Raw genomic sequence first — 25,934 nt, 5'->3', positions numbered from 1 at the left:
TCCTGTCACGAGCATCATGGCAGGAGATTACCAGCAACTTCATGACAGATTTACGTGGACATGCTTGGTACTCCACGTCACAGGGTACAGAAATATAAAGAATGAATAATAAAACCCTGAGATGGTTTTTTGCTTTTGACACAACATTATGAGAACATCTATAATGTTTTACTACGTGTTTTTATCCCAGAGAGCACTGTAGTCAGGCATAATGCTTCACTTTAACGAGTTTCTTACAAGTTTAGGTAGATATTACAGATGCACAATGACCGGCATGTCAGATTTCTGTTACACTCACAGGATCAGCTGGCTTGCTGCAGGCCCAGGTCATGATCGTGGAGATGAGGATGAACATCTTTGGCCCAGAAAAATGCTCGACTTCACTGTGAAGCGCTACGAGTGAACAAAAAATCTTTTGTGATGGCTTAAAGAGCCTTTCAATGTCAATCAGGTTCATTGATATAGTTCTGGTTCACAACAACAGTCCCCTCACAGAGCTTTACATAATCAAGTAAAGACCCTGCAATATTAGAGAGAGAGCCCCAGCAGTCTGATGATGCCCTGGGACCGCCAGCTGGTGACAACGGGAAGGAAGAACTCCCTTTCAACAGGAAGAGAACTTGGCAGAAGCTCAGGTAGAGGTGACATATACCTCAACTGGCTGGAGGGTGAAGAAAAGAGCATGAAGAGACCTGGAGAAAACTATCAAAGACACTACATTCAATGACATGATCCAGTGGCATGTAAATGCATCAGGACTGTGAAGATGCTACTGGTGAACTGGGTAAGTGTATCGGTAGGGATGGCATTCCAACAACTTCACACGGACTTAACAATATTTAAATTCTAGTTAAATCTAAAACTGAAGTTGCACATGGAAGCCTGACCTTCTGACCAGATGGTCAGACTGTGACGTGTGAAGGCAGCAAACACAACAGCTGTGATTTACCTGACCATCACCTGGCTATCCTCGCTCCTCAACTCTACTGCCTCACAGCAAAGACCAGGTAACACTCAGTGCCAATGTCTGAACCTGGCTTCAGCTTGATTTGTATGAATGATGGCTGTTGTTACATTCTGGACTGAGTGCACTGAGTGCATTACCAACGTGAACAAGAGCACCACAATGAAAAACAACCATCGTTACCTCCGTAACGTTTGGCCAGCACAACCACTAAATATGGAGTCAGTAAGTCCTACGTGCCATAGTATTCACTAACATGGCCGGTGTCATCAACGCTAGCACAGATGCAGTTCTGCACATCAGCTGAAGGACTGAGGAAGTCACCTGGATGAGGGACGAAACGTCTCTCCCACAGAAAACGTCCAGATCAACAGAATCAACCTTTCTGGCTTCATCATACGGGTTTGCAAAAATATCAATTTGTAAAGCAGCTAAAGCTAAAGTCAGGAAAAACAAAGCACAAATAAATAAATAATAAACATAAACACAAACAACAATGTGTACTTATAAGCAAATATTGAGCACAGAGCCTCAGGGATAGCTAACAGACTTACCCGAGGCAGCCCAGAGAGCCTCTTCCACCTGATCAGCATGCTGGGTGACGTTGTAGATAACAACATCACAGCCCATCAGTTTGGACAGGAGCTCATCTCGGTCCAGACGCTTGGAAAAAAGCAACAAATAATTGGTCTTGAATGTAAAGTTTGAATAAAAGGCTAAGGCTTTCACAGCGTAAACAACTTTAAAGTCCTTACAGTGTACTGTTCGACCACATGAGGCCTTTCCACAGCAGATGGATGTGAAACAGTTCCCACCACCTGGAAGGTCCTCTTATGGTTTGACACCAGCTCTGCCTCCACATCAGAGCTGGTATTAACAGCAGCTCCAGCCACACTTCCACTCAGGACCTAATCCAAAAACAACGTTCAAACCAACTTGAAAAGCCTTTCTTGTTCCACACGCCTGAACTCTCTTAAGTTTTCCTGTAATTTCTTTAAGTCGTCTTCATGTGTGGCTCTCTGGGCTTCTTACTGTGTGTGTGTTTCTGTGTTTGTAGGTCTGCTCTGATGGCCCTGTGGTGGCGTTTCTCCTTGCTTTTGTAGATCACGTGACCCTACTGTGGCGCTGAGGACACCTAGCCAACTCCCTGTTTCAGTTGCTCTCACAGGCTCAGTGCTCACTCATCCAAGAACACACCACAGAACTGATTCACAAACTTTCCTTTTGTAAATAACCCAGATCATGCTTGAGAAACTTGTGTGAGCTCTCCTTTGTTGTAAGCTAGAGTCACTTGTAACACATTTCTTCTTTTGCCCCCACTTGTCCAGTTTCCTCAGGTTTGTAGGACACACTGCACACCTGATGGCTCTTCAGCATCATCTCGTGAGTGTAAAAATACTATTTTATGACTGTGGAACTGTTTACCTGGCTATTTATTACAGATTCAAATAAAGACCAGGGAACAGCTCGTGTGGTTTTTTTTGCTACAGGCTGCTAGTAACAAGGTGCCTAGCACATAATTCAAATTGGTCCCCTGCAAAGTCCTCATGTCACTGGTTAAGCTTGAATAGGTCACACACACAGATTCCTCTGAACATCTCTCTGTGTGGGCTTTTATTTTGAAAATAAATAAATGGTTTTCTTTGTAAAGCTACAGTAAGTCCAGCTCACATCAGCTTAAAGTCATCGCCGTTTCATGACTTTCTGAAAATGTAAGCATCACCATCAGTCTGTGAAAACACCTCAAACGTAATCCACCCATCAGAATGATGTCATCTAAATGCGTGGAAGCTCGCCAACCGACCGTTGTACCTGAAACAGGTGGTTAAGGAGTGGGCGGAGATAGGGCAGCGGGGCCAACAATAATAGAGAAAGTATCCTTGTTTTAGTAACCGATGATGTGAAAGTGATTAATGCTGAAAACACGAATCAGCGAATCGAAGATGACATTGATTTAACATCATTTCCGGTGTTGTTTGCGCGCTCTGCTCCAAACCAAAGCTAATGAGTCACGTTAGGTGTTGCTGTGAGGCGGCATCAGAGCAGCTGCTTTCACTGAGTCCGTGCAGGCTTCAAATGTTACCTGCGCGATGTGTCTGGATGCGTACGAGTCCACGTTGTTAAGAAACACCCGTGTCGTCTCTGGCTGTGCCATGCTAGCTCCCGACCGCTCTGTTAGCGTGTTACTGTTAGCGTCGCGTAGTCAAGGAGACGGCCACTCCCACAGCTGTGACGTTAAAGCGAGGCTGACCAACTGTAAAGCCTATATAACATTTTTTATTTCACTATTCATTAACCACAGAGAGAAGGCATCGTTTAAATATGTCAAAGTTTTCTTTAAGCAAACAGTTTTATTAAAGTTCTTCCTGACTGGGCCAAGTGTCTTATTTTTGGAAATCAAAATATAAAGCTCCAGTGTGGACTTTCATAACATGTAGAAACATTAAAGCATTAAACCAACCAGGCCCTGTGCATGCACACTGATGCACAGCGACCATAAGATAAGATAAGATAAGATAACTCTTTATTGCCATTACACAGTCATACCTAGTACAATAGTACAACAAAATTGTAAACTGACCCCCACACTGCACTACACAACCAGGGGCGGTCCTGGCCTGTTTGGTGCCCTAAGCGAATACTCACTCTATCCAATCATATTGAAGGCAGTCAGCAAAGAGCAGCTTGGCGTAACGCCCTGTTGTTCCAGGTGAGAGATGGTGGTGTGGAGCGTTGTAACAATGGCGTCGTCAGCTGATCTGTTAGCTCTGTATGCGAACTGGAGCGGGTCGAGTGTTGGTGTCAGGCAGGACATGATGTGACGTCGAACCAGTTTCTCGAAACGCTTCATTATAACGGGTGCTAGAGCAGCTGGTCATTGAGGCTGCTAATGTTTGTCCGCTTAGGCAGTGGGACGATTGTGGCCGGCTTTAGGCACGGCGGGATGCAGGACTGGGACAGTGAAGCATCTTAGTGAAGACCCCAGCTGGCACATTCTTTTAAGGCCCTCCCAGTCACTGTAACATGGTAGACTAACGTGCCTGTGTTAATTCAGCTCCATATTATTGTGTGAAGTTGCACTGGGTTGGGAGTGGTTTTGTGTGTGTCACATTTTTGGTGAGCCAATGGCTGGAATGGGGTTGGACTAATTAGAGGCAGGTGTACTTTATTGCACTGATACACTGGTCTACTTATAGCCCACACTACAAACACTGCTGTGTCGTTTTGTCTCTCTGTGCAGGTATGTAATGTGATGAAATTAGATATGTTTGGGATGGATGGCTTTTGCGCTATGAATTTTATACTGAAGGTGTCGTTTTGTCTCTCTGTGCAGGCCAGGGCCTATTATATGCCACAGCCTAAAGGCAGCAGAGTTGCAGAGGCTGGAGTGACCACTGGCTATTTGCTTGCAGGGTGGTGGGTCTCCAAGGACAACTTCTAACCCTGTTAAAGGCAACACGTGGAGTGCAACTGGCCGTGTGGCATAGCTGGCTCTGGCCTTGGGACTGTTTTTATACGATTCATAAATGGGACACTGGACTGTTTTATCTTTTATCTCTTAATATTTTTTTGTCAATAAATTATCTTTTAGAATTTTATTGACTGTCATCTTTTTGCCCACGACTGAGACGGTTGGTCAGACCTAGAGTCTTTCTTTGGGTGTGTTACATCACCCCATCTGGACCAGTGGCCTTCCTGGGGTTCACTGCCCTCAGTGTGCACCTCACCTCATATTCCTGCACCATGAAGCTTGGGCTGCTGCTGCCGTCAAATGTTTGAGCTGCGGCTGCCTCTCGTCACATCACCTCAAAGCGTGCAAAGAAGTGGTTCAGTTCCTCCGTTGCCCTCAGTCAACATGAGCTGTAGTTGGTTACGTGCTGAACTCCCTGCCATACCTGTCGTGAGTTGTTATTGCTGAAGTGGTTTTCAATCTTCCTCTTGTGCACTGGCTTGGCCTCTCTGATACCTCTCTTCAGCGCAGATCTGTCTGCACTGTACTGCATACCATCACCGGATCTGCAAGCGGCGTCGCGTTGCTTCAGCAGGACCTGCAACTCTTTAGTCATCCACGGTTTCATACATGTTTGTACGCTCGTATCTGCACCATGTCAGGGCGACCATAGCTCAGGGGGTTGGGAAGCGGATCTGTAACCGGAAGGTCGCCAGTTCGATCCCCGGGCTCTCTGTCCTGGTCGTTGTGTCCTTGGGCAAGACATTTTACCCTACTGGTGTTGGCCAGAGGGGCCAATGGCACGATATGGCAGCCTCGCTTCTGTCAGTCTGCCCCAGGGCAGCTGTGGCTACAACTGTAGCTGCCTCCACCAGTGTGTGAATGTGAGAGTGAATGAATAGTGGAATTGTAAAGCGCTTTGGGTGCCTTGAAAAGCGCTATATAAATCCAATCCATTATTATTATGTGCATTGAGACTGACACACAGCGCTCATACATATGTGCATATGTGTACGCACATCCTGTGCATGTACCCATACGCACAGTGTTTTGGTTACTGGCTTTATCTGGCCATTAAAGAAAAGTGAGTGTGGCGATGTGGATGCTTGCAGCGAGTGCTGTATAGAGGCCATCCTGCTACACATGAAACACATCAGAGTCATAATTGTTATTTTAGTCACGTGTTTGTTTATTATCCTTATTGTTTTATCTGGGACTGTTTGCAGACATCTCAGAGAGAGGAGACACCAGCATCTGAACAGAGACTCAAACCAGCAACCTGCAGCTCCCTGCTTGGCTGCTCCAGTTTTCTCCTCACTCATGTTGCCCACCAGTGATTTCTAGCTGCCCACCCACACAGCAGGCTAGAATATGCGCTGAGCCTCAGCACCCAATACTTGGACATCTTTTCTTTATTAAACAATGAACCAGACCCCAAAAAGTAAACAGCTGTTATTGCTAGGCAACGGGAGCAGCATTTGGTGATGCAGCACCTGACATTCCTGACCATGTGGGCGGAGCATGCATGAAATGGAATGTTCAGTAGAACTGTGCAACACAAGCACTTAGTTCCAGCATGTTTCATTGTATCCAGACACAGCTAGAGACACATCTACAGCAGCATCTCTGTGCAGGACAAACGACAGTTGACGAAGAAACATCGAAAACTTCACTTCACTCCTCTACAAAACGTTGGTTCCTTTGTTTAAAAGGCCAAAATGAATCGAGGGAGAACGAGAAGAGGATCGGCGAGTGCTTCACCTCACAATTCAGTACAGCTGATTAACCTGCAAGAAGAACTTCAAATGATACAGGCTGAAAGTGTCAAATTAAACGAAGAGGCAGAAAAATCCAGAGGAGAAGCTAAAGATTCACAGTTTGAAACTGAAGTAGTATTGCAGGAATTACTGCATGTGGGTCTCAAACTTAAAGGAGAGAAGATGGGAAAACAACAGGCAGAAAACCAGAATGAAAACATGAAGAAAGAACTGTTGGAAGCTCAAAAAGCATTGGAGGAAGAGAAAAGCACAGCACAAGAAGCCAAAAATAAATATCAAACTGCAAAGAAGGAGGCAGGAAATGTGCTGCAGGAATTACAGGAGGTGCAGGAAGCTTTTGAAGAGGAAAGAAGGAAAATGCAGTTGGCAACACAAGAAGCTGCAAATGTAACGGCTGAAGCTGAAACACTAAGGAAGGAATTACTGCATGTGAAGCACCAACTTGAAGAGGAGAAAAAACGTAACCACGAGGCAGAAAATGAGATTGAAAATATGAAGAAAGAATTGTTGGAAGCTCAAAAAGTGTTGGAGGAAGAGAAAATTAAAATGCAGGAAGCAAAGAAAGAAATGGAAGATACAAAGAGTCACACTCAAAACATGAAGAAGGAACTGATGAAAGTGCAAGAAGAACTTGCAGAAGAGAAAATTGAGGTGAAGGCATTCAAGAAAGAAATGAGCGGCTCTGCGGTGACCAAGAAAGACTGCAAAGACGCACTTAAAGAACTACGAAAGCACAAAAAGGAAGCTAAAGAGCTCCTCAAACACAAAGGGAAACTGGCCAAACAGCAGCTGAAAGAAAAATTTAAAGATGCCGAGGAGCAGCTCAACAAGACCTTAAAAGAGCTGAAGGCAAAAGAAAAAGAAAAGAAAGCCGAGGACAGGAGGGGATTCTGGAGCAGCCTGCTGAGGAAGAACTGACCCAGCAGCATCCGGTTTGAGGACATCAAGTTTCTTCCTCCTCTCTCCACCTTTCTTTCTCCCCATCCTTCTTCTTGGGACGTTTGTTTGTTTTTTAAAAACTCTAATCTAAATACATGTACTGAAACACACAAATAAAATTGCCATAACTTGACCTCATGTTGCCTGCTTCTTTTCTTGTGTGTCTGTGGATGTAAAACAGTAACACACCTCCTGCTCTGTGTCTTTAATTGTAAATAAATGCAATATGTTTTCATTTTAAAATGCAGTGCAAAAACTTCTACTCTGAATCTTTTTCTTTACTACATCCCCACCATTTGTCTTACTGTATGAGTGTGAGACATGTTAAAATCCAGTGGCACCAAGGTATCATACAATAAAATAATGTGATTAATAAATAAGTGAAATAAATTCCTATACAATCCCACCCTTTGATTCTTAAATCAAAGAATCACATTAATACCAGAATTTCTTTCCTGACATTCTGTTCATCACATCAACATTATTGTTCACTTAAAGGAGTTTCACACTGTGTATCCTCACTTCACTGTTCTCTCACCACCCTTTGTTCATCTTTAATCTTCCCCACAATCTAAGCTCTCACGTGCAAATGGCAACAACAATGACACAGAGGACAGGCCTTCTCCACAGTGTCAAAGTACTTTGCATGGCAGAGTGAAACAGCATTAATCTATTATGCTAGGAAATGAAAAGTTTATAGAGTCACTTGCAGAGTTTAACATGCCTATGGACCACAAGACAAACGTTTTTATAAGTTATAGTCAGTATGTATATCTATCACTTATGAAACTGAAACTTAGTTGAAGAAATAAATAAATCATCCCTGTTAAATAAATATTGTTAAATCTTATACATCACATCTTATACAACTGAGATGGATGTTAAGTTGCCTTTGAGCCTCTTAACATAACACTGAAGGTGATTTTTTTTTTTGCCTGTCCCGTTTGGCTCTTTTGCATCAGAATTATTGTCTAAAGGCAAAGAAAGATGCCCAACGGATTTACTTCACCAAATGGACCATCCCAGCCTTGCCATAATGGTCTATTTGATTCACCTTTTATTGTTTTTTTTTTTATTTTCACTTGCTAGATACGGGACAGACTTGAATGAGGAAAAGAAGGGGAGAAAGAAAGAGGGAAAGAAAAACAGCGGAGAAGAGGGATGAGGATAAAGGGCAAAAAACAAAAACCAACAAAATAAGAAGACAAAAAATACATCACAATCACCTGGATCACCTGTTGAGAAAGAAAAAAGAGAAAACAAGCAGAAGAAAAAAAGAGTAATAGAATAAACAACATCACGATGATATATGGGAATATGACAGTAAATACTAAATGTTAAACATTATTGTGCAGCACATAAGATCAACAGAACACAGTGTGCTTTGAGGTAGGAGCCAAAAAGGGTGTAGTTTGTGGGTGTGATCACCCGTGTGTACACCTGTGAGCATGGACGCGCTTGTTTTTTGTTTTTTAAAAGGTTCCTTCATGTAATGATCTGCTAGAGGGTGTGGGGGGGCCACAGCCCCGTCCTCCAGGGCATGAAGCAGGTATGGAGGAGATCAAAACTCCAGACATCCAGAGGCCCCCAGAACACAAGAGACCAAGGAAGACCAACAGAGGGGCAGCTGCGCCACTGTCCCAGAAAGAGCTGAGGAGAGTCCCAGATGAGGGCTCACTCAGCAGCCGCGGAGCAGAAGCCAGGGGGAGTTGCAGTGACGTGCCCGTGAGCTCCGCCGGCAGCCAGCCGTGCCTGAGTGACCGAGCCCCAGGCCGAGAGGCCGAGGGCACCCCACCTCCGAAGTGGCCCGAGCGAGCCCCAGGCTCCAGGCCCCGATAAGCAGCCACCAAGGAGTGAGCCGGTGTGTACCTGGACGCCCACCCCCACACACAAAGAACCACCAACGCACCGACATCTGAGGGAGTCCGCCACTGGCAGGGGAAGTGGTGGTGGGTGGAGATAGGCCTCCAAACCTTGGAGGGCCTGAGATGTCCCCAGAGAGGTGGCGCCTGATACCCAACCTGACATATAGACACAGACATACAGGCACACACAGATACAAACATCCATTCCCACCCTGAGTCACTCTTCTGTGTTGTGCCATCCTCTTAGCCAGAGGTTGTTTGGTTTCCCCGATGTATAAATCCTGGCAATCCTCCTGCACTCAACAGCGTACACTATGTTACTCTGTTTGTGTCAGGGGACCCGATCCTTGGGGTGGACCGGTGTTTGGTGCAGCGTGTTTTGGGGTTTAAAAGCCACAGAGACCCGGTGTTTAGAAAAAATGCGTCTCAGCTGCTCCGATACTCCTGACACGTACGGGATCACTACAGGTTTTCTCTTGGGCAGCGGTTGTCTGTCTCTCCTGGATCATCTGCAGCTTTCTTTAGGAGCCTTCCCAGCTTTGACAAAAGTCCAGCTGGGATAACCACATTTACTCAGGGCCTTCTTGATGTTCTTCTGCCTCCCTGGCTGCTGTGTCAGTGGGGATGGTGTTCGCTCTGTGTGGTAGCGTCCTGATGACACCCAGTTTGTGCTCCAGTGGATGATGAGAGTCAAACCTTAAATACTGACCTGTATGTGTAGGTTTACTGTATACGTCAGTTTTAGATGCCCGCCATCATTACACATGGAAAACTCACAGTCTAAGAAGGCTAACCTGCCACTTTTCATATCCTCCCTGGATCAAATTCACCAGGGATAGCACTATACTGCTCAGACAATACTGTGGGTTTCCAGCTTAATGATATACAATCTGCTATAACAACATGGCCACTAGGTGGCGCCCTAAGACCATAAATTAATTTCCGGCCTGTATATACATTAGCAAGCAGGACCTCCACAGATTACAACTATTCAGATAATAACCATAGTAAATAGTTACATCCACCTACAACTACAATGCTTGACAGTAAGTCATATATGAAATGAAATATGGGCTGAAACCAAGGCTGCCTGTAGTAGGCCAAAAAAACGCATCTTATCAATAGCAACAGGACTAGCTTCTTACTTAGCAAATAACACAGGTAAAGTTAAACTAGTATCACTTGTATCTTACAATACTCACCTGGTGAGCATGCACACAGCATTAACTCACACAGGAATGCAAGTAAATACGTTACTCCTCCAACACACCTCTCAGCTGTGCAGAACCACACTGAGCACATTCCCAACCAGAAGTACAATACCGAGGTGCATCATGGGTAACGTAGTCTAAACAAGGTACAGTTAAACAGCCCCTGAAACAGCCTCTTAAACAAGTTTAACAGCAGCCCCTGAATTTGGATGCAAATACACTCATCCTATTTTGAGACAGTATCATTTGAGTCCTCAGGAACTTTCGGAAGTTCCACCACCCTAACCCATGTTGTCAGTGGACTTCCTCCATTTCTGTGAAAGTTACAGTCCTGGGAGGTAGTTCTGTGTGAACCGCTTCCAAAAGTGGTCGCTGATGACCTGACTGTGCCTCCATCTGTGCCTGAGGGGCCGTAAGCTGCCTGGGGTACTGCAGAATCATGCCGCCCCATCAAGAAAAGATTTGGTGTGATGGGATCTGGGTCAGCTATGTCAGCCGATGCATAGCCGAGCGGTTTAGACTTCAAAATGCCCTCAACCTCTATGAGGGCTGTGAGTAGGATTTCTTCGGCCACAACTTGGTCTTTAAGGACCACTTCAGAAGCTAACATCACTGCCGACTTCACTGCTCCCAGGCTCCCCCGAAATGAGGAGAGTGTGGGAAGTTGAAGTGGAAGTTGATAGCCTGCTTGGCTAGTTGCTGCTTGAGTTCAGGCTCCATGTTTTCAAATGCAGTTCGGAGTTCTCTGTGACCACCTTTGAAATTAGTCCCTTGATCAGACCACATCTCGTATGGCTTTCCCCAGCGTGCGATAAATCTGCGTAATGACATAAGGAAGGAATCTGTGTCAAGACTAGGGAGGAGATCAAGGTGCACGCATCTGGTTGTAAGACACCTGTAGATAATTCCCCAGCGTTTCTCTCTTCTACGGCCAACTTTATCATGTATGGCCCAAAACAGTCTACGCCCATTGACCAGAACGGGGGCTTATAGAGTCTCAGCTGTGATGAAGGTAAGTCAGCCATTTTGGGTGTAGAAGGTGAGGCGCGCCATCTCCTACAGTCCACTCACTAATGCTGATGCTTCTTAATGTCTTGACATCCTCTGAAAATCCAATTGGTGCGCCGTATTTCCACAAACAGCCTCTCTGCACCTGGGCGAAGGAACTGGTCATCATAAGTTTTTATGATGAGCTTGGTCAGGGGATGTTCAGCCGCTAGTACGATGGGATGAATACTGTCTGGATCCAAGTCTGCAGCTCGACGGAGGCAACGTCCGACTCTGATGAGACTAGTAAGACTCTCATATTCAGGGGACAGCACGCTAAGACAGCTGTCTAAGCACACTGAGGTTAATTATGGAGTTCCACAGGGTTCAGTGCTAGGACCAATTCTGTTTACATTATACATGCTTCCCTTAGGCAGCATCATTAGAAGACATAGCATACATTTACACTGCTATGCAGATGACACCCAGCTCTATCTGTCCATGAAGCCAGATAACACACACCAATGAGTTAAACTGCAGGAATGTCTTAAAGACATAAAGACCTGGATGGCCGCTAACTTTCTGCTTCTTAATTCAGATCAAACTGAGGTTATTGTACTCGGCCCTGAAAAGCTTAGAAATATGGTATCTAACCAGATTCTTACTCTGGATGGCATTACCTTGGCCTCCAGTAACGCTGTGAGAAACCTTGGAGTCATTTTTGACCAGGACATGTCCTTCAATGCACATATTAAACAAATATGTAAGACTGCGTTCTTCCATTTGTGCAACATCTCTAAAGTTAGAAATATCCTGTCTCAGAGTGACGCTGAAAAACTAGTTCATGCATTTATTACTTCCAGGCTGGACGACTGTAATTCATTATTATCAGGAAGTCCTAAAAACTCCCTGAAAAGCCTTCAGTTAATCCAAAATGCTGCAGCAAGAGTCCTGACAGGGACCAGAAAGAGAGAGCAGATTTCTCCTGTTTTGGCTTCCTGTTAAATCCAGAATTCAAAATCCTGCTCCTCACATACAAGGTCTTAAATAATCAGGCCCCATCTTATCTCAATGACCTTGTAGTACCATATCACCCTATTAGAGCACTTCGCTCTCGCTCTGCAGGCCTACTTGTTGTTCCTAGAGTATTTAAAAGTAGAATGGGAGGCAGAGCCTTCAGTTTTCAGGCCCCTCCTCTGTGGAACCAGCTTCCAGTTTGGATTCAGGAGACAGACACTATCTCTACTTTCAAGATTAGGCTTCAAACTTTCCTTTTTGATAAAGCATATAGTTAGGGCTGGACCAGGTGACCCTGAATCCTCCCTTAGTTATGCTGCAATAGACGTAGGCTGCCGGGGATTCCCATGATGCATTGAGTTTTTCCTTTCCAGTCACCTTTCTCACTCACTATGTGTTAACAGACCTCTCTGCATTGAATCATATCTGTTATTAACCTCTGTCTCTCTTCCACAGCATGTCTTTATCCTGTCTTCCTTCTCTCACCCCAACCAATCACAGCAGATGGCCCCGCCCCTCCCTGAGCCTGGTTCTGCCGGAAGTTTCTTCCTGTTAAAAGGGAGTTTTTCCTTCCCACTGTCGCCAAAGTGCTGCTCATAGGGGTCATATGATTGTTGGGTTTTTCTCTGTGCGCTATATAAATAAAATTGAATTGAATTGAACTGGGTGACCAATCCAGAAGGCTCTGGCCTCCTCTGTCAGTCTGAGCCGAGCGAAGCAGCATGGTCTTGGTTTCTAGGTGCTCCGCTGCTGTAATAGGAGTGTCGGCCACCCCGTGTAAGGTCTGGTATGTAGCAGCGATCAGCTCATCTAGCGTGGCATACTGTGATGCATCCGGTAAGGTCGGAGAAGCATGCCCACAGAATGCAGTCTTCCTGAGCTCCTCCATGCTGCATGCTGGGGACTCTGTTGGCAAGTTATGCCTATTGTCAGCTGTTTGTGACAGGAAGGGTGGACCATGTGACCAACGATTGTGGACAGTTAGGTCGGCGAGATGTTTCCCTCTGGTGATGTCATCAGCGGGATTAAGGTCAGAGCCCTCATACTGCCACTCTTCAGGTGATGCTCCTGTATTTCACAGATTCTAGTCCCCACAAATACCTTATAGCGACAGGAACTAGACTGGATCCACTGCAGCACCGTTGTAGAGTCTTTCCACAGGTAGATCGAGCGCAGGAGTATGGTGAGCTCTGTCAGGAGTAGTTTGGCCAAGTAGCCTGGCCTGTACAATCAGCTTTGCCCTTGTAGTGTATGGACAAATATAACCTAGTTGGTTATCCTGGGTAGCTAGTACCTTGTACACATTGTGCAGTGTGACTGTGGAATAGGTTATAGGGCAGTGCTTATATCCCAGAACGTCTGTCGGGCAGTGCCAGCTGAGTCCCAAAGGACGGGACGGACAGGGGTGATGAGATGAGCGTTATCTGAGCAAATCAGCACTAAAGGTTGGACCTGGTTAAATCCCTCAACCTGGACTTTCTGTAGGTGAAGATACTTCTTCTTTAACTGTTCAGCTGCACATGACTGAGTAGCTAGGCTCAACTGTTGGGCTGTGAAGGCATGTGCTACTTTGTACCTCGCTTTGGGCTTAGCCCTCGGTGACACCTGGAATGAGACAAAGCCTCCCTTCATTTGGATTACATCTCGACGGATAGTTCTCAGTGAGAGTGTTGCTTCCTCCTGTTCCAAACTTAGAGAGTTAACTGCCGCAGTCTTCTCTGAGCCGTCATCGAGTACGGCAAATGTGTCCAGAGATTTGCCGCCATGATGTAGTTGGATGAGTACTACCTTAAGCATAACACATCCTGAATGACTTGAATAGTCTAGTTCAGGTGTCGGCAACCTTTCTGATGATGAGTGCATCTAAACTTTCCTCAGAAGTCAGTGTGCCATATGATTGCATTAGCAATAAATTTAATAACGCTCTATATTAAAAGTTACCCACTATATAGAACCACTTTATAGGATTATATTTGTTCACAGATGTTGGCAGCTATCAGCGAATAGTTATCAGCTATTTGGAAACAAAAAATACTTTTTATCCATAACAGCAAATGAACTGAACAAGAGATAATGCAAATGCTATTTATGGTCTCCTCACGACAATCAAAATCAAAATTCAAAATCAAAATTTATTTATATAGCACATATTAAAACAACAGTGTTGACCATAGTGCTTCACAGTCAGTAAAAGCATGAGACAGTTAAAACAAACAATAAAAGAGGACAACAAACAATAGGTAACAACACAACAAGCTAGACCAGCCAACTAGTTAGAATCAAAAGCCAAAGTAAAAAAATAAGTTTTAAGACGTGATTTAAAAGACTGGATCGACTCGGCAGTACGAATATGAACAGGGAGGTTATTCCAGAGTCTGGGTGCCACGGATGCAAAGGCCCGGTCACCGCTCGACTTCATTTGAGTCCTAGGTTGTGCTAGGAGCCTGTGATTGGACGATCTAAGTGCTCTGTTGGGATTGTATGAATGGAGTAGTTCAGAAAGATAGCTGGGCGCTAAATTATTCAGAATATTAAAAGTGAACAACAGAATATTAAAATCTATACGATATTTAACAGGGAGCCAATGTAGTTTGGCTAAAATTGGAGTTATGCGTTCATGGATTCTCGTACCTGTTAAAAGACGCGCAGCTGCATTTTGAATTAACTGAAGCCGGTAAAGAGAGATGAACAATGAAAAATACTGTCAATAAGGCCTCTGCAATGTTCTGAAGACAGTTAAACTGTCAGGTAGTGACGTCCAGCAGGTGAACATGCAGCTCCATGAACACGCACAGCTGTGGATTCCAGCTGCTTCGTAGTTCTGCAAACTTTGACCCCACAGAGTCGAGGTTTTCAGTTCAATCAGCTGCATTTCGAAGTCCTCTGTGTCCAGCAGGTTAATGTGAGACAAATCCAGCTGCTCATTAAAGATTTCTGGTTTGATCAGAAAAGAAAACACTGGTCCAAACACCTGAAAGTCCTGAAACAGCATTGTGAATTCTGTCTCCAGTCTATGTATGTATCCGTGTATTTCTGCGGTGCTGATGCTGCACTGATGAGACAGCTGCTAAATTTATTTTTTAATGCACCGTCACAGATTAACTCACTGTGTGTCGTGCCCAGGGCTGGACTGGGACAAAAAAATCGGCCCGGGCATTTTGACTAGAGACCGGCCCATGAGGTATTAAAGCCATAAAGACTTTGAATGAAAACAAACGCTGCTGTGTCAGTGATGTACAGTCTTGTTGGTATATGTATGATTTCTATACATTTCACATCAGATAAAAACTTTGGTTGTAAGATTCAGATAATTATTTGTTAAAAGCATTTTAAATGAGAATAAGAAAGTATGTCTTTGTGCCCCCCTCTCCCTGTTAATGCCCTACCTGCCCCCCTGGCAACACTTTGCTAGACCCGCCCCTGCACAGTTACCAGCTGTCAGCTACTTAGAAAAGGATCCTGGTGTTATTTGTCTCTCAGAAACAGTTCATAACTTCAACTCATTCATGTCACCTAAAAGGTAAACCTGTTTCTCCATCACAGCTCTGATGATTCAGTAAGGACATCTCCTGGTTTCATCTTCATGTTTCCCTCTCACCACATATCCAAACCGACATCATGACCAGCAGCTTTACAGCTGTGGCTCCAGCAAACATCAGCTGATACTAGAAATTAATATTAAATAAATTCTAACAACAGCTGATCAAGCTTAAACGTGCTGCTGTTGTTTAACGCGACATCCGCTGGTTTCCTCTTTCTGGCGCAAAGTGGGCGATAAATAAACGAGAGAGAAAAGCCGATCAGCTGATCATTGATCAGTTTCATGATTGAAGTAGAAACAGGAGAGGGAGGGGGAGAGAATGAGAGGAGAAGAGGCAGCTGTGCAGCAAAGACACAGAATAAATCCAGCTTTGTGTCTTTTTTTCATTATAGCGAAAGTCCGGGACAAACTGCATCCCTACTCACCTCAATACGAAACGCGTAATATTTTCTCTGAATACCAGACGATTCTGTTTTTACAGGACGGTTGGAAGCTCTACTAACTAACCTTATGAACAAAATAATGTTCAACATCAGTAACATCATAGCACCCACCCAGCTGTATAGAAACTCTGTCATGCTAGCTAGTAGCAGTACGAAAAAGTCAGCATAATGAAAATAAACTCCACCTAAACTTGGTTTATATCTGAACCTGATAGACTGCAGGTCATAACTTCTTACCTGAAGTTCACCTGACACTTGGACCGGTGTTCTGAGAAATCATCCTACTCTGACAAAACGTCCTACCCGTATTATATGTAGCCCTGTCTGCAATTATTCGGGCTTGCAGTATAAAGAAAAAAAAGTCTACTGTTATAAAAACTGGTTAAAATATAAATAGTTGATAAAAGGTTTAAAAATCATATGTTTTGGTACAAATGTATTTCAATTACAGTTAAGAGTCCAATAATTAAAAGGGTTTCATGATTTAGAGTTATTTTCTGTGCACAATAAATATGTTGGGGTGTAACCTAAGTTTATTTACCCATCTAATGTCAGTTATATTAATGTTGTATTGTCATTGGTTGTTGTGCTGACGAGCCAGTCAATGTCACTCTTCTCTGCTATGGGGGCGGGACGAGTGGTAAAGTTTGTGAATCAGAAGCTAAGTCCGAAGAGAGAGATGTCGTAAGGCAAACGTGGTGTGGATTTTGCATCTAAGTGTATCATTGAGGTCGACTACCCGTGGTCCTGATATTACTTATTTGTGATCTGCAAGAGGTAAATGAGACTGTGTGCCTTGACATTTGGACTGTAACTGTAGATCATTGGTTAAATGATCACCAAGCAATATTTGTTTGTGCGGACCTGCCATAACTGTGGGGGACTAGTCCAACCGGAATAGTATGGTGGGGGGAGTTTTGTTCTTCCGGTGCGGTCTGTGTGTTTTGTCATGTGCTGGAGTACGCATTAAAAGTTTTACAGCGGACTAACATCGAGAGTGATTATTAGCTCGTCGCATCACACGAGAGTGCTACATGGTGTCAGAAGACGGTACGGACGTCACGCCAGCGCGTATGTTTATATCCCTGTCGGGGTACCGCACTGCTTATTGTGCGCTGTATCGGATTAGCCGCTAAAGAAAAAAACAAAAAAAAAGAGAAAAGAAGTCGCCCCATCATGGCGGACGGATTTCGCAGACCTGACCCTCTGGTTTTTGATGAGAACATTGCCGAGAATTGGCGTGTTTTTGAAAGGGAGTATGATATTTTCATCGCCGCTGCTCACTCTGACAAGCCGGTGAAGACAAGGGCTTACATTCTCCTGAATATTGCTGGACCAGACGCCATTGAACGAGAACGCTCGTTCGTTTATGCTCCTGCCATTCGCGCAGCTGGTGCAGATGGAGAGATACTCACTGCTGCTGAGTCCAGAGAGGATCCAGAGTGTTTGAAGGCAAAATTTCGAGAAATCTGCAATCCTCAACACAACAGGACGATGGAAAGATATAGATTCCACACCAGAAATCAGAAGCCAGGTGAGACACTTGAATCATTCATCAGTGATTTAAAGATCAAGGCTAAATGTTGTCACTTTGGGGACCTCACTGACGAGATGCTCAGTGATCGTATCGTCTGTGGTGTCATTAGCGACACGTTGAGAAAGGCTCTGCTAAGAGACAGCGAGCTAACACTTGCTAAAGCTATCTCGGTGTGTCGAATACACGAAATGACTGAAAAAAACAGCAAGACACTAGCAACACAAGCTACCAGTGTCGACGCAGTAAAGCCCATTCTGAACAGCAAGCACAAGCCTAAGCCCCTTTCATTCCCACAGACTGTCACCAATTGCTCCAATTGTGGAGGCAGCCACGCGGCCAAGCGAGACAAGTGTCCAGCATTTGGACAACAGTGTCACAACTGTAAAAAACTGAATCACTACAAAAGTTGCTGCAAGTCTAAACCACGCAGCCATCACAGAGCCCCTAACAGACAGACTGCAAGGCGGCTTGTGAACGAATTAACAGTGAGTGAGCCACCACTTCAAGATGAAACGTTTTACGTGGATGGTGTAGAGCTTGACAGACAGATTGACTGCATCCACGCTAAAGCTAATAAAAAAGATGAGGGATTTGTCACAATACACATAAATGGCGTGCCCACAGAGATGAAAGTAGATACGGGAGCGAAATGCAACGTCATGTCACTCAAGACTTTCGAAACAGTGAATGGCGGAAGACAGACTGTTAAACAAGAGAATCCTGTGAGCCTTGTTGCCTATGGAGGCACGAGAATTCAGACCACTGGAACTGTTACACTCCCTTGTTGCTTAAAGAAGCAGTGTCACACGTTGCCTTTCTTTTTGGTGGATAGAGAAGTGCAACCGCTGCTAGGATTTCGAGCATGCATGGAAATGGGCATTGTGAAAATGAGCCCTGAGGTCCACCAGATCAGCACAGAAAGCAGCACAGATTTCAGCTCCCACATATTCACACAATACCATGACCTGTTCAGTGATGAACTGGGGGAACTTCCAGTCACATACTCAATGATACTAGACCCTGATGTACAGCCTGTGGTCCGTCCAGCCCACCGCATCCCCGTCGCAAGAAAGAGTCAAAGCTGAACTTGAACGCATGCAACGCATCGGCGTTGTAACACCAGTCACCGAGCCTACTGACTGGGTGTCCTCAATGGTGGCAGCACACAAGAAAGACAAGCATGAGATCAGACTGTGCATAAATCCAAAAGACCTCAACACAGCACTGAAAAGACCCCATCACCCAATGCGCAGCGTTGAGGAAGTGGCAGCACAGATGTCAGGAGCGACAGTGTTCTCAGTGCTAGATGCAAAAAACTCCTTCTGGCAAATACGGCTCGACGAGAAATCCTCAATGCTGACCACATTCAGCACCCCATTTGGGCGATACAGGTTTCTGCGGATGCCCTTTGGTATCAACTCAGCCAGTGAGGTGTTCCAGCGCTCCATGGAACAGCTGTTTGCCGGTTACCCGTGCTCGGTCATTGTGGATGACATCATCATCGGAGGACACGGAGTGGCCGAGCATGATGCCAACCTGAAAAAAGTGCTGACACGTGCTCGAGAGATCAAACTCAGGCTAAACCCTGACAAGTGCAAATTTCGCCAGATCAAGTGTCATATGTGGGCCACATCTTCACAAGGGACGGTCTAAAAGCAGACCCCTCCAAAACCACAGCAATAGGAGCAATGCCAGTGCCCACGGATGTCACGTCGCTACAGCGCTTCCTCGGTATGGTTAATTACCTTGGGAAATACATACCGAACCTTAGTGAGATTGCCGCACCCCTAAGGAAACTAACCCACAAGGAGACTGCGTGGTGCTGGTTCCCACAGCACCAAGAGGCTTTCGACCACCTCAAATCATGCCTCTCCAGCCCGCCAGTATTGGCGTATTACAACGTCAAGGAGCCAGTCACACTGACATGTGATGCATCATGCTATGGGCTGGGTGCCGCGTGTTTGCAAAATGGCAGACCAGTGGCCTTCGCCTCGCGTGCTCTCACTGACACAGAGACGCGATATGCTCAAATAGAGAAGGAGCTCCTCGCCGTGGTGTTTGCCTGCACGAAGTTCAAAGATTATGTCTATGGCAAAGCAACAATCATTGAAACCGACCACCAGCCCCTGGTGACCATAATGAAAAAGCCAATCCATGCCGCCCCTGCCCGGCTCCAGAGGATGTTACTGCGACTACAGAGTTACGACATCAGTCTGGTCTACAAAAAGGGGAAATACATGTATATAGCCGACACCCTTTCAAGAGCCCCGCTCGCCCCGCTGTCACGCTGCCCGGTCGAACACACTGATTATGAAGTGATGACAGTGAGCTACATCTCCACTGCTCGCCTGGAGGAGCTAAGACAGCACACAGCACAAGATGATGTGCTACAAGCGCTCAGCACAGTCATTCAGCGAGGGTGGCCCAGCAGAGAGAGCCAAGTACAGCCCGCTCTGGCTCCGTTTTTTCCATATAGAGATGAGCTCAGCATGGAGGATGGGATCATCATGAAAAGCCACAAAACTGTCATTCCCCAGTCCCTGCACAAAGAGTACATCAACATCGTACACAAAGGCCATCCAGGTACCGAAGCAACCAAGCGCAGAGCTAGGAGTGTCATTTTTTGGCCAGCAATGTCAAAAGACATCGCAGAAGAGCTGCTCTCTTGCACTGTGTGTAACAGCACTAAGACACATCAGCAGAGAGAACCGCTACAACTGCACCCTGTTCCAGACCTCCCATGGTCAACGGTGGCTGCTGACATTTTTACCTGGCATGGAAAACAATACCAGGTCCTTGTAGATTCCTATTCAGGATGGATTGAGATTGACCTTCTCCGTGACTTGACCACAGCAGCGGTCATCTCCAAGCTAAAGAGACACTTTTCAGTTCATGGCACACCGCACACGCTCCTCACTGACAATGGCAGACAATACACTAGTCAACAGTTTGTTGATTTCGCAAAACAGTGGGACTTCACCCATTCAACCAGCAGCCCAGAGTTTCCACAGTCAAACGGTCTTGCTGAGAGAGCGGTGCGCAGTGCAAAACAGCTCATGGAAAAATCTCACCGAGATGGAACCGATGTGTTTCTTGACCTCCTAAACCTTAGAAACATTCCCCGTGACACACAACTAGGCTCCCCTGCTGAACGCCTCATGTCTCGTCAGACACGCGCGGGCATTCCTGTGTGCAGCAAGCTGTTGGCACCCATTGCAAAAGACACAGGACAGATCCGTGACCGACTTCGCGACAAAAGACTCGGACTGAAGCGTCACTATGATAAGTCCAGTCGCACGCTACAGCCGTTGCAAGAAGGACAAGTGGTCCGCGTGCAGACAGAGAAAGGCTACGACAAGCTGGGAATTGTGGAAAGGAAGAGCAAGGAGCCACGATCCTACATCATTCAGGTCGATGGAAGATCCTACAGGAGGAATCGCCGCCACATCCTCCCAGTGGCAGAACCGCCTCCGCCACCACTCCATGACTATGACCCTGAGTGCCAGGACACTAACCATTCTACAATGGACAGTTCCACACTCACACCGCAATCACACACACGCTCAAACGAGGATTCACAAAACACATCCTCTCCTCAGCCCCAACCTGCTGTGCAGGTGCCCGGCCAGAACATTGTGAACCAGACACCATACACTACACGTGCAGGTCGCATCTGCAGACCCAACCCAAGATACACGTAAATGGAAAACACTAGGATGCCTTAGGTGTAATCAGTTTGTTGTCAGTATGTTGAAATATGATGCTTGCTATTTGCATTTTTCATAATTGCTGTTATGTTAAGGTGTGGGGTTACTCCGAGCAAAAAAACATTGTTACCGGTAAGTTAAAGTTGTGTTAAGAAGCACTGTTTAGAGACTTGTGAGTGAATTAGTTTTGTTAGGTGCTACCAGCTAAATGGGGAGGATGTAGATCATTGGTTAAATGATCACCAAGCAATATTTGTTTGTGCGGACCTGCCATAACTGTGGGGGACTAGTCCAACCGGAATAGTATGGTGGGGGGAGTTTTGTTCTTCCGGTGCGGTCTGTGTGTTTTGTCATGTGCTGGAGTACGCATTAAAAGTTTTACAGCGGACTAACATCGAGAGTGATTATTAGCTCGTCGCATCACACGAGAGTGCTACAGTAACTATTCGTTATAGTGATAAAATAGCGTGATATGTGATGCTAACTAGCGGCTTGCTAATTAGCGCAGCTTACCGCGTTATGTGCTGTGATGTCATGCTGTATGTTTAGCTCTGTGATTTTCAGTCAAAGCATGCTAATGCTAAATCGTTATGTGATAGCATTTGGTATTGTAGCTCAAGTGTTTTAATATGTTTAGAAGCCGAGGGACGCTCTGAAAGGAGAGGGAGGTTTCTGCCCGGATGGACCCTGCTATTTTCTCACCCCTGACTGTTTTCTCGCCCCTGACTGTCTTCACTACTGGTGAACTAACTGCTAACTGCCCGTTTCTGATTGCCCCACTAACAAACTCATTGGACTCGTGAGTACTAACTGGAACTAAAGTGCACGTATTTTGTTTATGGCTCAGTTTGAGTGAAGCGGCCATCAGTTTTAGGCCTCACCGCACCCGAACTTCGAATCAGGCCTGCAACAAGCACCGTGCTACAGGTGTAGTGTGGACAGGTTAAAGTGTGTGTGTGTGTGTGTGTGTGTGTGCCCACTGTTACAAATTTAGTTTAATTTGAGTAAGTGTGTAGTTTTAATCAAAGTTATAATCAAAGGTTTAAATTCATCCATTTTAAAGGTGTGAGCTGTCGTAACTGAAATAACAGTTGGCACCTAAGAAAGAGGTATTTTGTGTGGATAATCTTTTATTTATAATTCATGTAGTCACATTTACAGCATTTTTGTTTATTTCAATCCAATTCATTTTATAAAAGTAACTGTTTATTCATTTCTTTTTTGTCTAAATAAATACCCAGTGAGGGATAAATTTGTATAAAATACAGTTGTGGTGGTCCTTATTAGTTAAATTAGAGGGTATCAGGTATCATTATTAGTAGCACTACGAACCCAGGCCCAGTCTCATTGTACTATATACTCTAGCTTTACCATAGCTACGTGGGACCTGGGTTACATATAATTTGAGGGTGAGTTGCGACTAAACCTAACCCTTCCCCTAACCATAACCTTAAGAAGTATTCCGGTTGGGTGAGAGAAAAAGAAGTTAATTCAGCGTTGGTTTTGTGTGCATGCGCCGCGTCTGCGCAGAAACATTTTGTAGGATGTTTTTCCAGGTAGGATGGATTCCCAGAACAACGGCGGCCGCCTCGGGTCTCTCCTCCTTCTGCCTCCCCTTCCCTCATCCACCCACTGGCCTCTGTGGAAGCTCCGGCATAGCCTCCACCAAACAACTGAGTTATTTTTACACATCTGCCAGCATCTGGCCAGTCCACCACCTTTGACTGTTTATACCGTTACAAAAAAAAAGAAAACGTTGGGTGAGTGTTGAGTAAGTGCATATGAGAGCATGAGGGTGGGAATGGATGTCTGTGTCTATATGTCAGGTTGGGTGTCAGGCACCACCTCTCTGGGGACATCTCAGGCCCTCCAAGGTTTGGAGGCCTATCTCCACCTACCACCACTTCCCCTGCCAGTGGCGGACTCCCTCAGGTGTCGGTGCGTTGGTGGTTCTTTGTGTCCGGGGATGGGCGTCCAGGTACACACCGGCTCACTCCTTGGCGGCCGCTTATCGGGGCCTGGAGCCTGGGGCTCGCTCGGGCCACTTCGGAGGTGGGGTGCCCCCGGCCTCTCGGCCTGGGGCTCGGTCACTCAGGCACAGCTGGCTGCCGGCGGAGCGCGTCACTGCAACTCCCCCTGGCTTCTGCTCCGCGGCTGCTGAGTTATCCCTTGTTAAATGCTTGTTTTCTTTTTTCTTTCTCAACAGGTGATCCAGGTGATTGATAGATGTATTTTTGTCTGCTTATTTTGTTGTTTTTTGCTCTTTATCCCCGTCCCTCTTCTCCGCTATTTTTCTTTCCCTCTTTCTTTCTCCCCTTTCTTTTCCTCATTCAAGTGTGTCCCGTATCTTGCAAGTGAAAATAAAATAAAATAAACAATAAAAGGTGCATCAAATAGACCATTACGGAAAGGCTGGGATGGTCCATTTGGTAAAGTAAATCCGTTGGGCATCTTTCTTCACCTTTAGACAATAATTCTGATGCAAAACAGCCAAACGGGACAGAAAAAAAAAAAAGAGAAAGAAAAAAAAATTCTCGGCCCATAAAAACGAAAAATCACCATCGACCCACCGGGATGGCCAGTCCAGCTATGGCCGTGCCATCAGTAGTGATGTGCGGATCGATCCTGAAATATCGATTCCTCTGATACCAGCCATTTATGTTCTAGAATAGATTCTCACATTAAAATATCGATATGTTAGTAATTTAGGGTAAATTTGTAGTTTATCATTAACAGGAACACAGTGGAAAGAAACTATAACATTCGGATTGTCTACTTCCTCCACCTTTCATAGTCATGTGTGAAACACGGCTGTATAACTGTGTGGCAGCCTCTGGCGTGCGCACTCACAACAATGGCTGAGTGTAAACAGTCATGTGTGGATGCATTTTACATCCACAAACAGCCAACACGTGGTTTGCGATACATGTGGCAAGACAGTGAGGTGTTGTGGCAACACCACTAACCTGGTCAAACACCTCAGAGTAAATCATATCACAGAATATGACGAGCTTATGTTGAGACGAACTGAAGAGGAGGAGAAGGACAGGAGCTGCCAGGGCGAGACAGACGTCTCTCACAGAGTCCTTTAGTGCAGACAGGCAACGTGGTCAAATAGTGCACAACTTATTTTATTTCTATATGATGAACCCTGCATTATTAAGTGATAAGATCAAGTACAGTAATCTGATGTCCTGTAATCATTATGACGCTTTAATTTGAGATACAATAAATAAAATAAGTTTCTGTAAAAAGTATCGGATCAGTATCGTCGACCCTGAATTTTACCTGGTATCGGATCGGAAAGGAAGTCAGTGGTATCGCACATCACTAGCCATCACCCCCAATCTAGAGACTTAAAATAGGGGCATGCGCCACACCTGCTTTATTTAATATCTGAAGGTTTTTTAAATTCGATATCATTTGTATATAAAGAAATGCCAGAGGAACGTGTGTTGCAGCAGGGACACATGAAGAAGTGTCAGGACACTGGAGTTTGACTCCTTGCAGTGCATTTCTACATTCTGACTTCAACCCACCACTTGCACCATCAGTTTTCTGATGGTCGCACTTTCCATACATTGTTGTTTCTGAAAGACTCCAACCTCTGCAGGGATGTTTGGCCTCCTCCTTTGAATGCCACATTTAGAAATGACAAACCTTCTCATTTAAAGATTGGTGTGAACAGGCACATCCAAGAAAACATTACACATGACCAGCCCTGACCTTTGTGATCATGTTACTCGTGGTATGTTCACACTGATTATTCTGTATCTCTGACCTGAGCAGGATACACTAACATTACACGATGCCCCACCTTACGACCAGTCAGACAGTTTTTCTGAAGCATCGTGTCGGCCTTGGTGTGTGGAAAGTTGTATTTATTGAGTTTTCTGCTGGGATAGTCAGGTAGTCTCATTGTGACTCAATATGAGGATTTACTAGAGAAAGCCTCATTTTGACACTTTCATCATGTTGCCACGCTCATCTGTCCATGTTTGTGATTGGTTACTTGTTGCCTTTATAGTAAAGGACACGTTTAGTCAACGCTGAATTAACTGACATATAATATTAACATTAATATTAACAGTATTTTGCAAGTGCAACTCAATTAACGAGACAAAGCCTGAGTTTCTTTGATATGCAGACCAGGGAAGGAAGAGTCCAGCTCTAACCAACCCAGATAATTTCAACCCCTCCTAACCAGTTTAAACCAGATCATGGGTTTCATTAACTGGGTTTGGATTTAACGAGCTCACTTCTGACCAGTTCAGAGTATCAATTAGCCAAGACGATTTCAACTGAGATCAGGGACAAACGGGTCCAGTCCAGATCAGATGACCCTGTACAGGTGGATCTGTCTGAGAGCGTCGGGGTCTGTGTCTCTGCCCAGGTAGACGTCGTAGTTGATAGGAAGCTCCTCCACCCAGTCAGGCTGCAACACCTCCTGTTTGACACAGACACAAACACATTGAAGAACAGACCAAGAACGGC

General features: G+C 45.2%; 3 protein-coding genes across 6 annotated transcripts in view; 1 reads left to right on the top strand and 2 right to left on the bottom strand.

Annotated features, from left to right (window-relative positions):
• ak7b (adenylate kinase 7b) overlaps nucleotides 1-3,183 on the bottom strand; it is a 15,013-nt gene extending 11,830 nt beyond the window's left edge. For 2 of the 3 annotated variants that reach the window (XM_085441215.1, XM_085441216.1), the window contains exons 1-5: nucleotides 3,048-3,183; nucleotides 1,720-1,872; nucleotides 1,519-1,627; nucleotides 299-393; nucleotides 1-2 (exon numbers count right to left, since the gene is read on the bottom strand). The exon at nucleotides 1-2 is cut by the window's left edge and continues 109 nt beyond it. In XM_085441215.1, coding sequence (XP_085297341.1) covers nucleotides 1-2; nucleotides 299-393; nucleotides 1,519-1,627; nucleotides 1,720-1,872; nucleotides 3,048-3,119 — 431 coding nt within the window. In that variant the 5' untranslated portion in view covers nucleotides 3,120-3,183. The remainder of the gene's footprint in view (nucleotides 3-298; nucleotides 394-1,518; nucleotides 1,628-1,719; nucleotides 1,873-3,047) is intronic. The other variant, XM_085441217.1, reaches the window with a different exon arrangement.
• Nucleotides 3,184-5,900: 2,717 nt separating this feature from the next.
• On the top strand, nucleotides 5,901-7,265 carry LOC146685318 (uncharacterized). The gene has a single exon (XM_085442026.1). It carries the CDS (start codon nucleotides 6,134-6,136, stop codon nucleotides 7,109-7,111), a length of 978 nt encoding a protein of 325 aa, XP_085298152.1. The 5' UTR covers nucleotides 5,901-6,133; the 3' UTR covers nucleotides 7,112-7,265.
• A 7,059-nt stretch (nucleotides 7,266-14,324) lies between these two features.
• Nucleotides 14,325-25,934, bottom strand: part of LOC146685317 (uncharacterized) — a 34,850-nt gene continuing 23,240 nt past the window's right edge. The window contains exons 8-9 of one of the 2 annotated variants that reach the window (XR_014916937.1): nucleotides 17,395-25,887; nucleotides 14,325-15,020 (exon numbers count right to left, since the gene is read on the bottom strand). Coding sequence is in view for 1 of the 2 variants with exons in the window: in XM_085442408.1 (XP_085298534.1) it covers nucleotides 25,774-25,887 (114 nt within the window). In the remaining variant the exon portion in view is untranslated. Of the gene's footprint in view, nucleotides 25,888-25,934 lie in introns of both variants that reach the window. The other variant, XM_085442408.1, reaches the window with a different exon arrangement.

This window comes from Copadichromis virginalis, linkage group LG19 (assembly GCF_057382275.1).
Source record: "Copadichromis virginalis isolate Kocher_CV1m ecotype Utaka linkage group LG19, C_Virginalis_male_GT1.1, whole genome shotgun sequence".
Classification (NCBI taxonomy): Eukaryota; Metazoa; Chordata; class Actinopteri; order Cichliformes; family Cichlidae; genus Copadichromis; species Copadichromis virginalis.
This window is presented reverse-complemented; position numbering and strand designations above follow the sequence as displayed.

Bases quoted from the DNA above. Each gene is read 5' to 3' on its own strand.
- LOC146685318 (XM_085442026.1), top strand. From the start codon at position 6,134: ATGAATCGAGGGAGAACGAGAAGAGGATCGGCGAGTGCTTCACCTCAC.